At 35.2% G+C, this 15,113-nt stretch overlaps 2 protein-coding genes across 5 annotated transcripts; both read left to right on the top strand.

Moving 5' to 3' along the window:
- The first annotated feature begins 3,263 nt into the window (after positions 1–3,263).
- On the top strand, positions 3,264–8,786 carry LOC122315303 (kinesin-like protein KIN-1). Of its 2 annotated transcripts, none has more exons than XM_043131146.1 (16): positions 3,264–3,285; positions 3,732–3,884; positions 4,036–4,138; positions 4,404–4,447; positions 4,533–4,562; positions 4,646–4,768; positions 4,877–4,902; positions 5,090–5,171; positions 5,438–5,479; positions 5,554–5,587; positions 6,065–6,140; positions 6,213–6,429; positions 6,511–6,602; positions 7,683–7,797; positions 7,879–8,058; positions 8,349–8,786. In XM_043131146.1, the coding sequence occupies exons 2-16, from the start codon at positions 3,771–3,773 to the stop codon at positions 8,514–8,516; spliced, it is 1,446 nt and encodes a 481-aa protein (XP_042987080.1). In that variant the 5' UTR covers positions 3,264–3,285; positions 3,732–3,770; the 3' UTR covers positions 8,517–8,786. The 2 variants fall into 2 exon arrangements, with proteins under 2 accessions (XP_042987080.1, XP_042987079.1); XM_043131145.1 differs by lacking the exon at positions 3,264–3,285 and adding an exon at positions 3,304–3,627.
- A 1,210-nt stretch (positions 8,787–9,996) lies between these two features.
- Positions 9,997–14,918, top strand: LOC122317446 (GDSL esterase/lipase At1g54790-like). 3 transcript variants are annotated; one of them, XM_043134552.1, is made up of 6 exons: positions 9,997–10,636; positions 12,394–12,619; positions 12,803–13,003; positions 13,138–13,304; positions 13,438–13,708; positions 14,391–14,918. In XM_043134552.1, exons 1-6 carry the CDS (start codon positions 10,346–10,348, stop codon positions 14,657–14,659), a joined length of 1,425 nt encoding a protein of 474 aa, XP_042990486.1. In that variant the 5' UTR covers positions 9,997–10,345; the 3' UTR covers positions 14,660–14,918. The 3 variants fall into 3 exon arrangements, with proteins under 3 accessions (XP_042990486.1, XP_042990483.1, XP_042990484.1); XM_043134549.1 differs by lacking the exon at positions 12,394–12,619 and having other exon boundaries at positions 10,007–10,604; XM_043134550.1 differs by lacking the exon at positions 9,997–10,636 and having other exon boundaries at positions 12,244–12,619.
- Positions 14,919–15,113: the final 195 nt, after the last annotated feature.

Genomic DNA, 15,113 nt, shown 5'->3' with positions numbered 1-15,113 from the left:
CATGCGAAATTCTTCCCTTTATTTGGTAACTTAAAATTTCATAGCCTTTGCCAAAAATCGGAATGGACTTGTACATAAGAATAGTCAACTCTATTATTTGTAGACATCACATTAGAAACAAGTGGTAACCTGACTTCACTGTGTACACACCACTTTTATTCCCATTCCATACAAATTGATCATCATTTCTCAAACATAAAGGAATCTTCAATATCTGGGCAGCAACATATGGAGGAAAAATGTTATGGATTAGGACCTCATTCCATTTACAAGAATCACTATTAAACAATGCACTAACAGTAAAACTTTCTTGTACACTCGGATCAGCAATTGCAAAAGAAAAAATCTACACAACCTCCCAACACCCCAACATCCCACCCTTTTTCAAATTTTTAATATTTTTTTAATATTTTTTTTGAATTTATTTTTTTAAATTAATTTAATTATTTTATTCATTATTTATATATTAAATATTTAATAAAAAATAAAATAATAAAAATTAAAAAAAAAGTGGGGTGTTGGGGTGTTGTGTAGCAAAACCCATTGCAAAATAAGAGGCCAAATTTGTTGTGAGCCATTTGTCATGCCAAATATTTGATAGAATCACCTCGTCCTATTTTCCAAATACACCCTAAGAAAGAATGTCATTGGCAGCAAATATACTTCGCAAAACATAGGATGGACGGTTGCCCAAAGTTGTCTTTTAAAAAGTAGAGTGAGAAAAATATTTGACCTTAAAAATTCGAAAAAACAATGATTCAGAATCATATATAAGCCTCCATTATTGTTTTGCTAACAAAGATAAATTAAACATTCCTAAGTCTTAAAATCCATACCACCTTGAAATTTAGAGGTGCACAATTTATTCCAATTCACCCAATACATCTTCCACTCCATACCATGTTGGGCCCACCAAAATTGTGCAAACATCTTCACCAATTCTTTACAAAATAATTTAGGCAATTGAAAGCAGCACATTATGTAAGTTGGTAATGCTTGCACAATTGCCTTAATTAGAATTTCTCAACTAGCTTGTGAAAGTAACTTCTCTTTTCAGCATTGCCGTTTATTCCAAACCCATGTCTTAGCTCCCCAAAAATAACATTTATGTTTCGACCAATAAATAACGGAAGACTCAAATACTTATCATAGTATTAGATGGATTGTACTTTCCAAATCGACTTAAGTGCGGTTCAGATAGTGATTTAAAATGAGATGAATTGAGATAAAAATTGAATAAAATATTATTAGAATATTAATTTTTAATATTATATATTATTATTTTATAATTTGAAAAAATTGAATTATTTATTATATTTTATGTAAAAATTTAAAAAAATTGTAATGATAAGATGAAATATTCATTGTATCTAACCGGGGCCTTAATGCGATTTACTTCCTCTTGGCCACATTTATGCTAATCAGCAATTCTGTTTTCTCTAAATTCAACTGCTGCTAAGAAGCATATTCGTATGTGCATGAAAGCTACCATAGAATCTCATTTTCAGACTTTGTAGCCTGACAAAATAACAAAATGTCGTCAGGAAAAAAATAAGTGGCTTGACAAAATAATTAAGTGTCTTGATCTATTTTGTGTCTAAAGGAAAAACAACAAAAAATAGTATTTATTATTATTTCAGTTCTTATTATTTCTTGAGGTGATACTAAATGATTGATAGAGAAACAAAAAAAAATATATAAAATAATTTTGTAATAATTAATAAAATACCATATCAAAGATTACGTACGAAAGGATGATTTTTTTATTTTTATTTCTAATACAATTGAAGAGAGGGTTTCAACTCAAGAACTCCATTTTCAAAGTTTGATGACTATTCCAATCAGGCAAGAGGCGTTTGACAAAAGGGATGGTAGTTAAAATACGATGACAGCTAAAATATAAATATAGATATCTTTTACGTAGAAAGCATGCGTACACGATCCCAAACCAAACGTTTCAAATTAAGAGGTTATGGAGAAGGAAAAATCTAGTCGTAAGTATAATTACGTATTAATATGTATATTAATTTAATGTAATTAGTTAAAATGTAAATTTTATAAAAAAATATTAATTTAAATTTCAAATATAATTGAATTACTATTAATAAGTAGATTAATATATAATTTTATTTATATGTAGTAAAATTCTACGTAGAATCACAAAGAGGTTATAAAGTAAAATTAAAATATTTATTCCGATGTTTTACACAAAAATGAAGACGAGAAAATATTGATCTTGAATATTTTCCCTCAAACCCTAATCCATCCATCCTTGCACGGCAAGAAATTAAGTACTGATCTAATTAACTCCTATACATGATCAAGAACAAGCATGCTCTACGAAAAGAAACCAAAAAGATCTAGATCGATCGTGTCTTAGCCGGTGACCCTTCTTCCACGGACCACCCGACTCGCATCGCCCTCGGCCAGTACCTTAGGTGCGCATCTTTTGATCTCGACGAGTCGTCTCTGATCAGTCTTTGGTTTCGTCGACGGCGGCGGACGCAGACCCATGCGAACATCGTAAGCCTTTCGACTCGTCTCGTCGCTCAAGACTTCCCACGCCTGGTTGATGAGTCGAAGAGCACCTGGCGCTGCTGACGAGCAAAACACGTCGGGATGCACCAACTTAACCAGCTTGCAGAAAGTGCTGGTGATGAAGTCGACGCTGAGAGATGGGTCCGCCTTGAGGCCGAGAATGGCATAGAGATCAGTGTGCCCAAACCTGTTCTTCTTGGTGGCCGCGTAATGTACCCGGAAGGTAGCGTAGTAATTGTTGACGGTACGGAAGTAGGGATCAAGATTCTTGGCCAGACTCACGAGATCGAAGGCTTCTTTCCCTCTGCCTTCGATAAACTTCTCTTCCGCGTAGTCTAGCAAGACTTCTGTCATGGTTTCAGATTGGAATGCAAGGAAAAGAAGAAGAACTTTGCCAAGCGGAAGACTAGGAAGGAAGCAAGAAAGAGAGCGTGCGCGGTTTTAGCCTTCTGATGTGTACGTAGGTAATATATACATACTCTAGAGAATGTATAGCCGTTAGGGCAAAGTGGTAATTATGGGAATTCCTAGTTGCTTTGGGAAAACTATTACGGACTTTAGTCACTTTATCTCGGAGTCTGGCGTTTAAGTACTTGTGCATGGCACGTGCACAACCTTCTGCGGAACTTTAAATACGACGGCGTTCTCTTGTGCATAATTCTCATCGCCTTCATTCTCTCGCGCGTATAAAAGCCACTTTTCAATTCCTGATCCCCGCCAAACGGATCGAATAGCGCAAACCCCAAAGTGCATCTCTCTCTCTCTCTCTCTCTCTCTCTCTCTCTCTCTCTCTCATTTCCTTGTTTGGTCGCAAAGAAATATCAGGAAAGCAAAGAAGCCAACTCAATTTTCAATGATCAATATCCAATATATTTGTGTCTATTTCTTTGTTTACTTGGCGTCCAATTTATTTCTTTGATTTTTTTTCCCTCTTCACTTTGTTTGGTTCCGTAGATGAAGGACGAAAATAAATAAATAAAAAATGGAACTTTTGATCTTTCAGGGAAATAAATTGCTTCAATTTTGTACTGGTGGAACCTTCGTTTTCTCTTCTTTTCACCCGATTTCTCAGGATTAAAACAGTGGACCGTATGAATTATTTTTCCTTTTTTTTTTTTTCAACTGATTCTGTTATTTCTTGACATTTCAATGTCGATCTAAGTTCATTAGCAATTTCACGCTCTTTATTTCAGGTTTAGGTTGGAAGTTGAACTTTCGAGCGCCAACAAAGTATGTCGAACATAACGGTTTGTGCTCGCTTCAGGCCCTTAAGCTCAAAGGAGAGAAGAGATGATGGCGACAGAATCTGTATTCAACGCATAGACACTGAAACTTTCATTTTCAAGGTTTCATTTGGCTTGAATTTATATTGTCTGGAATTTAGCAATATGAATTTGTGCGCTTCAATCTGTTTCTTTAGTAAATTGGAGTTAATGTGTGTTTGCGTGCGCGCATTTAAGTTTGATTGTTTAAGAAATATGTATAAATGTGATGTAGGATGAGAAGGAGGAAGATTTCACTTTCAGCTTTGATAGGGTATTCTATGAGGAATCTAATCAAGCCGAGGTCTATGAATTTCTCGCCCTGCCTATCGTTCGAGGTATATCTCATAAACTTCATTATTTGTTTGGTTTCGCCTTCTCAGAAAATATAAGAGAGCATAAAAGTACTTTGCATCTAGTCACTTTGAAACTTCATTGCCATAATCCTTTATTGTTCTCATCTTTATCGTTATTAGATTGAGGAAAAGATTAAACTGAGTCGGTATTGATTGGTTTATTTAAAGCAAATCTATACAGATTGAGATAAAACCTTGTTCTTATGCTGTGCCTTTGAGTGTATTTATGTTTATGTGATTGAAACAGATGCTGTTAATGCAATTAACGGGACAATTATTACTTACGGACAGGTAACATATAGTTTGTTAATTCTCTAAAAACCGTTCTCGATTCTTGCTTATCTGTGTTTGCCTCTTTTTGTGCCATTGATGACAGACTGGAGCTGGAAAGACTTATAGTATGGAGGTAATGCAATGAACTGAAAAAAGTTCTAGAACGGCAGTTATAGATATTACTTTAAGCTCATACATGATGCCATTTTGGATCAGGGGCCAAGTGTTCTGGAAGTTGATGAGAAGAAGAAAGGGTTACTTCCAAGAGTGGTAGATGGAATTTTCGAGCATATTAAATCTTTTGATGAAATGACGAAGTATTCAATCAAGTTGTCAATGGTATCGAGAAACACATTCCTTTTATCTTGTGCTATCGCTTGCATTGGCTGTAATATGTCAGTATCTCCTCATACGTTTTTCTGAATGAATCTACATTGATTCGAACAGGTAGAGATCTACATGGAAAAAGTAAGGTACTTATCTCGCAAATGGCATTTTTACTTACATGGTCCTTCTAAACATGATGGTTGATTCCCTTACCTACTATACACCTTAGTAGTAGACTTGATTATTAACTGTACGTGGTAAAATCTGGGAGGTTACCTCAGATTACCGACCTTTCCTACTCATTTCACCATAACTCAACCTCGCTCTACTCAGGGACCTTTTTGATTTATCCAAGGACATTATACAGATTAAGGAGAGCAAAGTACAGGGGATATTGTTGTCCGGCGCAACAGAGGTGAACCTATCTTCTTTCACAATCTTACTTTTGGTTGTGTTAATATTCCGCTGAGTCTCTAAACCATTTTATCACTAATGCTCGTTATCTTACAATGATAAAAATGCCAAGTCAAATAAGATCCCTCCAAACCATTATATCACTAAAGCTCGTTATCTTACTATGATAAAAATGCCAAGTCAAATAAGATCTCTTTTGTTTATGTCCTTCAATATTGGGTTTTCCTTGATATCGTATCATCAATTTTAAGAACCTTCCCATTCCAGATATCTGTATCGGACGCTTCTCAAGCATTACAGAGCCTGTCAGTAAGTCAAGAACTGCTGGATAATTTTTTTCTCATTCTATTTTAAGCTTTAATGCTGACTTTGGAAATGCGCAGACAGGGATAGCTAACAGAGCAGTTGGAGAGACCCGTATCCTGCCTTAATACTGTTTTTCAATTCTTTATTTATTAAGTGATATATAAGAAGCCTGTTTTCTAGGTGTAAATATCATTGGATTTATTGTGGCAAAGGTCGGGTTTGGTTTCACAAACCTTTGAAACCATCTCATCCCATCTCAACATTCAAACACCATTAAAATATTTTTTAATTTCAAATTTTAAAATTTTTTATCTAATCGTTGCCTAATTATTACAACTTTTTCAAACTTCTAAACAAAATACAAAAAACAATTTAACTTTTCAAATCTTAAAACAAAAATTATATTCTAACTCTTTTAATTTTATAATTTTTTATTCAATTTTTTCTTTTTCATTTTTCAAACCTCATAAAAATCTTAACTCAAATTATTTCACTACCATTCACAAATTATCTCATTACTATTTACAAATTTCTCATCTGCCTAAGTAAAGAAGGCCTAATCATGTTTACAAAGCTTAATATAGGCAGAAATGAACTTTGCCAGCAGTAGAAGTCACTCAGTGTACATGTTTACCATCCAGAAAGAATCCCTTGGAGATAAGAGGTAGTAGTATTTATTGAGTCGGTACCGGTATCGCCAATGAATTAATATTTAAAACTTTAAAATTGTGGACAGGATGAAAGCTGGAAAACTAGTCCTCGTAGACTTGGCAGGATCGGAGAAAGTGGAGAAAACTGGAGCTGAAGGGAGAGTTCTTGAAGAAGCTAAAATGATCAACAAGTCCCTATCCGCTCTTGGGAATGTGATAAATGCTTTGACATGTGGCTCGGGCAGAGCAAACCACATCCCATATCGCGATTCCAAGCTTACTCGGATTCTACAAGATGCACTTGTTGGTTTCCTGCCCTTCTGTTCTCATCTTTCCAGCATCAAATTGTAGTTAAGATATGATCTTCAGCTTCTCATCTTGCAGGGTGGGAACTCCAGAACTGCCATATTATGTTGTTGCTCACCGAGCCCTTCAAATGCATCGGAGAGCCTATCCACCCTACGTTTTGGTGGGAGGTACTAATTCAAATTCTATTTAATGTGTTTATGTCAAATAAATAATAAAAAATCCCTTGACGGTGTACAAGAAATGGCCTTCTTTTGTTTTACGTAACTAGGTCAGTGCGGAGGGAGTTCGGGGGAAGCATCTCCGAAACCGGGTGTTTGGGGGGATGTGCCCCTTAAAAAAGAAAATAGAAAAATAAAGAAAAATTTTATGTGCAGTCATTTTCGCGGACTCCTTTGTGCACTCCAATGATATGATTAGTTGTATATTAAAAAAAGAGTAATGCTACATACAGTCATTTTCGCGGACTCCTTTGTGCACTCCAATGATATGATTAGTTGTATATTAAAAAAAGAGTAATGCTACAGTGCACTCCAGTGCACTCCAGTCATTTTTGCGTATTCTCTGCGCACTCCACTGATATGATTGGCTGGATTAATTTTTTTTTAATACACAACTAATCATATCACTGGAGTGTACAAAAGAATCCATAAAAATGACTGCACATAGAATTTTTGTTAAAAAAAAATTAATCCAGCCAATCATATCAGTGGAGTGCGCAGAAAATACGCAAAAATGACTGTACGTAGCATTACTCAAAAATAAAAGAGTTAGGTTCCGAAACAGTGAGTGAGTATAACCAATGGCAACCAAGATTGCTGACTGAGCAGCCTACTAGCTTGTTGAAAGAAAATATAGAAAAGAGAAGGGAACGAAAGAAAATATAGAAAAGAGAAGGGAACGAAAGCACCAAAGCACATTTAGTTTCAGCCGGAAAGAGAGGACAAGATCTAAGAGATCCTAGTGGTATTCTTACCTAGGAACTAGAGCAGACGCAAAGAAGGATATGAAGATTGTTGTGTCTTTGTCTTCAGCTCATTCCAGAGCAATAAAGTGAGGAGCACCCACTCTTTGAACGTATGGTATTTGTTAAACTTATGATAACCATGGTAACTGAAAGTTGTGCGGTAGTTTCTTCAGACAAGCTTGAAACCATGCCACCAACGAAACGTTACTTTTTCCTAGTTATCAACATTTTTTGGTTTCATCTAATGACCTTTCCTCTGATTGTGGAATGGACATTGATGCAGGGCAAAGCATATCAAGTCATCACCACGTGTTAGCTGCAATGAGGATAAATGTGCCAAGAAGCACGAAACTCTTTTCGAGAATAAAGATGAGTCGAGCGATAGAATTCTAAACAAGGTTAGAAGTATACTGTGGAACTCTAAATGTGATCTAGAGTATTGCATTCAACAGTTTCTAAAACACTTTTCGTTCGTAAAGTTGAGGGAGAGATTGGATATTGAAGATGTAAAATTACTCGAAGAGTTGTTCATACTGGAGGGAATTCTCTTTGATCCGTATTCGGTTGAAGAGCTGGAATCAGACTATGAAGATGTTACTTCGCGGACAATTTCCTCGTTACAACACCACGTGGAAGAACTTGTATCTAGTGTGAAAGAGGTAGTGTTAAATTTTTACAAGTTTATGAAATAATGGCTGATAAGCATCATTTCAATAACTTCTGGTTGCGTTTTTTTCTATAAAGGGGAGAGAGAGAGAGAGAGAGAGAGAGAGAGAGAGAGAGAGAGAGAGCATTCCTTTTACTCCTTGTCAAGAGAGATTTCAGAAAGTTGAGAAGCTGGATTAACAATCTATCGCATATATATATATATATATATGTATGTGTGTGTGTGTGTGTGTGTGTTTTGGTACAACGTACACATACGTTTTCATATTTATTACTTTTACAGCTTAAGAGGGAGAACAGAGCTCTCAAAGCCAGAATGGCAGCCGCTGAAAAGCATGATACGCTGCACAAAGAAGATGCCATAATTTCAAATGTTCTGCGCAAGATTTCAGGCATCTTCAGTTTCTTCTTCTTCTGGGGTTCACTGTCTTCTGTAGAGGTCCCGAAGTGAAGACTTCATTGCCATTCCATGGGGGTTGTATTACAAACAGTAGGTATACGCCATACAAGTAAAGGAAGTACATATAGCATAATTCATGCACTTGTGATATCCACATGACCGGATGACTTCCATAATCTGAATTTTATTTCTTCATTCCCTTAAAAGTCCGGACTCCGGAAAACAAGGCAGTACAGAAACAAAACAATACTAAAACTGAAAAAACACAGGTATTATGTAAAAATGTACGTGCTTAATGATAATAAGTATGATTTAGCAGCTCATGCTTTTCCCATCCTTGTTAATTTGTTATTGATAAAAAAAATACCACTAGATGATCATCTCTCAAATCATCCATACAATTCTTATTTGTTCCAATCCAGAAGCTTTGCGTTGGTTATGCGAATGGTTTTTTTTTTTTTTTTAAGCATCAAAATAATGTCTTTTTATTTCTAGATTATCTCAAAGAAACTAGCTTACTAAAATTATCTGTGAAGTTGGGCTTCAATTGCGCAGTTGCGCAAATTCCTTAGAGTTATAGAACTGCAGAATCATCATGTTCATCATCCTCTAACCAAGCTTCCCTGCGTGCGATACGGCCTTACTTGCATGGGTCAAGCGAGGGTACAAACTTTTTAGCTCTACTCTCCTGTAAAAATTCATACTTTTTTACCGTTCTATGGTATAAATTATATATATATATATATAAATTATATTTAAACTCAAGCATTATCTTTTTTTCTTTTTGAAATAATACTAAAAATAAATGATAAGAAGTATGATAAGGGATATTATCTTTAAACTATAGCAGTTGAGATCTTTTCCTATAAATAATACAAAAATGATAAGGGGTATGGTAATATAAATAATAGTTGCTAATTAGTCAAAGAGTTATCTTCCATACAATTACTTTTTTATATTTTTTATACATTTTATTAATGTGATTGATCAAAATAGATATTTTATATTAAAAAAATAATGAAATTAATTACATTAATAAAATACATAAAAATTACTTAAAAAATGATTGTATATAAAATTTTTGTACGATAAAATCTTGGCAATTTAGTTTAAAAGTATGACTGATATTAGAAGAGATTTACACTATAAAATATTCTAGAAATTATTAAAGAAAAACTAATTTTTTATAACGATTATTTCATAATGATGTGTTCTGATTATTTTTTTCACCCTGATGGTAAGGCAGGCGAACACGCAAAGTAGAAAGATGAAGAGATAAGAGTAATGATAATTATAATTGAGGCTGTTTTTGATTTAGAAATCATGGTTCTGTGCAGGGTGCGTGGCAGAGAAAAGAACAAAGCGAATTAGTGTTTGATTTAAAAAAAGAAAGAATGAAGTTAGACAGAAACATCCGTTCTGGAGACGTGTGGGTTTTAGTTTGGAATTCAGGAGGAAGAAGCAACATTAATGCCATTCGTGAAAGGAAAACTCAAACCCCTATTGCTTTCAGTTTCAATACAAAACGGTAAAGCCCCTTCCCTCCATGTGGGCTGGCTTTTGGAACTCACTCGAAAGCTTTTTTCACAATCTTCTAAATTGGCCCTGTGAACTATAAACAGTAAACACTAAACTCCATGCCTCTTGTTTGTCCCCATAAGAACTCCATCACCTGAGACTGATGTGTTAAAGGGGCTTTTAGAGCAATAATTTCCCGATGAGTTGTTAAAATAAAAATAAAAATAAATAAACCTTTGCTTTTGGCTCTCTTTGCCTTCCCAAAATCTAAAGCAAACTCTCACTACGTGCATAAATACCGACCTGATTCATGGTGAAGTGCCACGAACCATTAAACACACATAAAGTGAAGTAAAGGCTGCATGCAAGCCATACCCATGGCTACGAAAACCATCAATATTCTCTCGACTCTCGCCTTGTTTTCCATCTTTCTTTTTTCTCTTGCAAATTCCACCGATTTCCATTATCCCTCGGTTTTCAACTTTGGAGATTCAAATTCTGACACAGGCGGGCTTGCTTCTGGGCTTGGACTCTTGCTTGGCCCCCCAAATGGAGAAAAGTACTTCAAAACTTCTTCAACAGGCAGATTTTCTAATGGTCGTCTCATCGTAGACTTCCTCGGTAATTTCTTCACTCATTATCTGCAAACGCTTGTAATGCTGCAATTTTCACCTTTTATGTTTTTCACTATATACAAGGTTAACTATGCTCTTTATATATATATATATATATATATATATTTAGAATAAGGAAGTATTTTTCAATAATGTTGTGATTTTTTAAAAAAAAAAATTAAAAATATTAAAAACTACATGTAAAAAAAAGTCAAAAATAAAAATAACTAGGTTGCTACAGTGCCACCCATATATTTAATCATTTTTTCTGGCACTTGTTGATGATATCTTACATTTTGACTGATTTTAAAGGTAAATTTAATCATTAATTTTATATTTAAGACTGTGGATCAAACTTTCACAAAAAAATATAATAAATGGTTTTAGCACTTAGCTACCATGATAGAAGTTAAAAATATAATGAAATTGAAATAGAAAATAGAAACTTTAATTATAACCATCTTTATTAGGGTTATATATAAAACTAGTCCCTTAATTTGCTCCAAAATCTAATTACTCTCTTTAGTGTTTTTATTGAACTTTTTACTCACTGTGATTTTAATAAAGATCAAATTTATCCCCATTGTCAAATATCCATATAAAATAAGAGTAATGATATTTACACAATCTATTTCCCAACACATTTCAAAACACATATTATAAAATAAGAGTGTTTTTATAAAGAGAAATTATAGTTGCAATCGTAAGTGCATAAGTGTAGTGAAATCTTTTTGAAAAAAGTGAATAAATATGATACCTACATAAAAAGAAATTAATTTTTTAATAGTAGACTCTACTCTTTTTTAAAGTGAATGCACGACGCTCGCACACTCTATGATTATATGTAACATTATTTATTTGTAAAATAATGTTAGTTTTATAAGGTAGTTTACAAAAACACAATTTCTTTTAAAATATTGTTGTGAAAAGTGATGTGAAACGTGATATATATTAATCATTTTTCATAAAATAAACTATTAAAAGCACTAGGTCAATATTGTTAGACACCTGTGACCTAAATAGAAAAACTAAAAAACCTTCAAAAACCAAGAACTTGAAAAAATAAAAACAAAAACTAAATTTATTGTTTTAGAAAATCGCTCCACACATGGAAGCCATGCACCAGTGCCCAGTGCCAAGTGGCCGGCCTGTCGCTAGCCACCTGACCTCCACGGTGGCCTAGGTGGGAGAGGATCCGTTCCGTCCTCGCTTCCCCACCAACCACTGGCCCCTCCCTGCACAGGGAGGGTATCTATCAAAAAATTGTAAGTTTTAAGTTTTCTTTATTTAAGTGACGTGTCGAATATTGATCGGTTTTGACATAGCGCTGAAAAACAACAGTTACAACACAACATGAGAGTTTACGTTTGTTGAGATAAGGAAAATACTGACAGGTACGTAACCCATGCAATGTCAAGGTGGCTCCGCATGGTGGGGTGGAAATCCCATGACACTCGTTGAAATTAAGCTAAAGCGTGATAAATATGGGACGTAAACATGTCGACGTCACTAAATCTTTTTAGTAAAATAATGACTAGATTTCAAAATTAACTTTAAATATTCATGAGTTGTCTTTATTTTTTGTGGGTCCTGTTGGCTTCCTATAATTATAAGGAAACTTCCACCATACCCATCATGGCACACCAAACAAACTTCCATTGCAAGAGATATCATAAACTAATCTGCAATTGCAACCGGTTGTTACAGGACAGTAGAATTCTACTAAAAGGCTTACATAGTAACAGAACTCCCCCCTCTCTTTCTCTTTCCTGTATTGTCCATCCATGGCCATCAAGACATGCTTTCTCCATGTTCTTTTCTTGATTATGTTCATCTGCTTGCCTCTTTCCAAATCCATTCACTTCAACTTTCCTTCTGTTTTCAACTTTGGTGACTCAAATTCTGACACGGGTGAGCTTATTGCCTCCGGGATTGAGAGCCTTGATCCTCCTAATGGACAGATTTACTTCAAAACTCCATCTGGGAGATACTGTGATGGCCGTCTCATCATTGATTTTCTCAGTAATCTCCCTGTGTTCCATTAAACTTGCTTCTTTGTTCTTCTATATCCATCTAAACTCTGTTTTGGTTCTCTTGATTCCCCTGTTTGATCTGTTTTCAAGTATTACCGTTCCATTCATTCTTATGCTTGAAGGCTTTTTATTTTTTCATGCTATTTCCTCATTTCTGGGTGCGATTTTACAGTGGATGCAATGGATCTGCCATTTCTAAATGCTTATCTGGATTCAGTTGGTGTGCCAATTTTCCGAAAAGGGTGCAATTTTGCGACTGCAGGGTCGACTATACTTCCAGCAACTGCAACATCTGTCAGCCCATTCTCATTTGGGATTCAGGTGGCTCAGTTCCTCCGATTTAAAGCTCGAGCTCTCGAATTGCGAGCTAAAAGTAAGTACATTCATTATCATATTTAAACTTCCAATTTATGGAAGTTCAGTGGCTAGAGATAATTGCTAGGAGGAAGGCAAGAACCACAAATAAGAAATATTGTCAGATCACCAATCTTCTTAATTTTGTTTCAGATAAGAAACTTGAGAAGTACCTTCCGAAAGAAGAATATTTTGGGCAGGCACTTTACATGTTTGACATAGGCCAGAACGATATTGCTGGTGCTTTTTATTCCAAGTCATTGGATGAAATTCTTGCTTCAATTCCGACCATTTTAGTTGAGTTTGAAAAGGGAATAAAGGTCAGGTTCATCGATTTCTTACTAAACAAATGATTTTTTTTATATACTGAAAGTTCAACCAAACACGATTCAAAATCAAGAAACATATATCGAATTCTCACAGTCCCCTTCAATTCATTGGCTTGTTTTTCAGAAACTATATGATCAAGGTGCCAGGAATTTTTGGATACACAACACGGGTCCTCTTGGATGCTTGACTCAGAATGTTGCCAAATTTGGAACTGACACATCAAAGCTTGATGAGCTAGGATGTGTAGGCTCGCACAACCAAGCTGCAAAACTTTTCAACCTGCAGCTTCATACTCTCTGCAAAAACTTCCGGGCCCAATATTTGGATGCAAATGTCACCTATATTGATATCTTTACCATAAAATCGAACCTCGTTGCGGATTATTCCAGATACGGTAAGTACTACGTCTCAGTACTTTCGTATTATCTTCAGTATTCCAGGACAGAATATTCTCCTAATTTCAGCATATTACAATCGTTCACATTCAGTTTAGCATTGTTAAAAACTAGCAATTCAGTCAATGAGGCTGCAAATGGACCGTAACTCAAAAAAAAAATTTCCTCTCTCCTCTTAACCATGAGGCACCTTTCACTCAAACATTAAGCTCCTCACCAGTCAAATTACAAGGCTTGATTCGAGAAAGCATTCTCCTATGCTCTTCTTACTCATGCTTTCTTTTCTTTTACTTCTTTTCATTTCAGTACCTTAACTTCAGATCCACTTGTTTGGTGTACACATTGATACTTGAGAACCCAGCAACTAGCATCAGTAGGCATGATGATGGGCCTTGTGTCCATGTTTGTAAAAGAACCGCCTTTTAATTTGAGAGAATGCTTACATCACAAAATACTTGAGAAACACTCATTCTCTTCACCCATTTATTTTACTTCGTCTTCATGATAAAGACACCTACTTTTAACTCTTTCTTTCCTGTAAATGATCAAACTGGTTAGTTAGGGTGGTTATTCCAAATTTAGTCAAATAAATCGAGGTGGTTTGGTATCATGTCCCCACAGATAAAATTTCTTCCCAAAATAAAAGTTCATTTTTTTTGGGTGGTGGATATTAATTTTCAGGATTTGAACAACCTATAATGGCTTGCTGTGGGTATGGAGGTCCACCATTGAACTACAACAGCCGCATTAGATGTGGGCAGACGAAGAACTTGAATGGAACCTGGGTCACTGCCAAAGGGTGCCCGGACAGTACTGAATATATCAGTTGGGATGGAATTCATTACACTGAGGCTGCAAATCAGTTTGTGTCATCACAGATACTCACCGGAAAATATGCTGATCCTCCTTTCTCAGATGAAATGCCTTTCCTTCTGAAGCTCAAGTTTTAAAAGTTCAAAACAGCCTATTATTGTAATTATTAATTCTTTTTGTTTACCTTAAATATTGTCTCATACATGTAATTCTAAGCTATCATTCAAAACTTCCACCAATATGTATATTTAGTAACTGGAATGATCTTGATATATCCACGTGGATACGAGTTGGGAAAAAAAAAATTAAAATTTGTCTGAATTATGTGGTTTGATTGAGGGGACTTTGGATTTGTAATTTGTCATCAAGCCTATTTAAAACTTTGTTCTGTTGCAATGGGCTTACCCATACTGATAGAACTAGTGAGCCCAAGTGCTTATGCTCAAGTGCTTTTTAATTCAAGTAAGAAATGATGAGATGTGGAATTCAAGGTCTCTTAGCTTAGCTGGCAATAAAAGCCCTCTACGCAACATTATGGCAACTTGAGGGAAAGGGTAGAAGCACTAGTGGCTGCTAACATATCACATCAAC

The sequence above is a fragment of the Carya illinoinensis genome, chromosome 7, assembly GCF_018687715.1.
Source record: "Carya illinoinensis cultivar Pawnee chromosome 7, C.illinoinensisPawnee_v1, whole genome shotgun sequence".
Lineage (NCBI taxonomy): Eukaryota > Viridiplantae > Streptophyta > Magnoliopsida > Fagales > Juglandaceae > Carya > Carya illinoinensis.
This window is presented reverse-complemented; position numbering and strand designations above follow the sequence as displayed.

What these genes read in the sequence shown, in the direction of transcription:
- LOC122315303 (XM_043131146.1), top strand. Translation starts at nt 3,771, where the DNA reads ATGTCGAACATAACGGTTTGTGCTCGCTTCAGGCCCTTAAGCTCAAAG. An exon ending in CAGAGCAGTTGGAGAGACCC is followed by an intron (nt 5,588 to 6,064) that starts GTATCCTGCCTT and finishes TAATATAGGCAG; the next exon opens with AAATGAACTTTGCCAGCAGT. An exon ending in GGATTCTACAAGATGCACTT is followed by an intron (nt 6,430 to 6,510) that starts GTTGGTTTCCTG and finishes CTCATCTTGCAG; the next exon opens with GGTGGGAACTCCAGAACTGC.
- LOC122317446 (XM_043134552.1), top strand. Translation starts at nt 10,346, where the DNA reads ATGCAAGCCATACCCATGGCTACGAAAACCATCAATATTCTCTCGACT. An exon ending in TCTCGAATTGCGAGCTAAAA is followed by an intron (nt 13,004 to 13,137) that starts GTAAGTACATTC and finishes ATTTTGTTTCAG; the next exon opens with ATAAGAAACTTGAGAAGTAC. An exon ending in TGCGGATTATTCCAGATACG is followed by an intron (nt 13,709 to 14,390) that starts GTAAGTACTACG and finishes ATTAATTTTCAG; the next exon opens with GATTTGAACAACCTATAATG.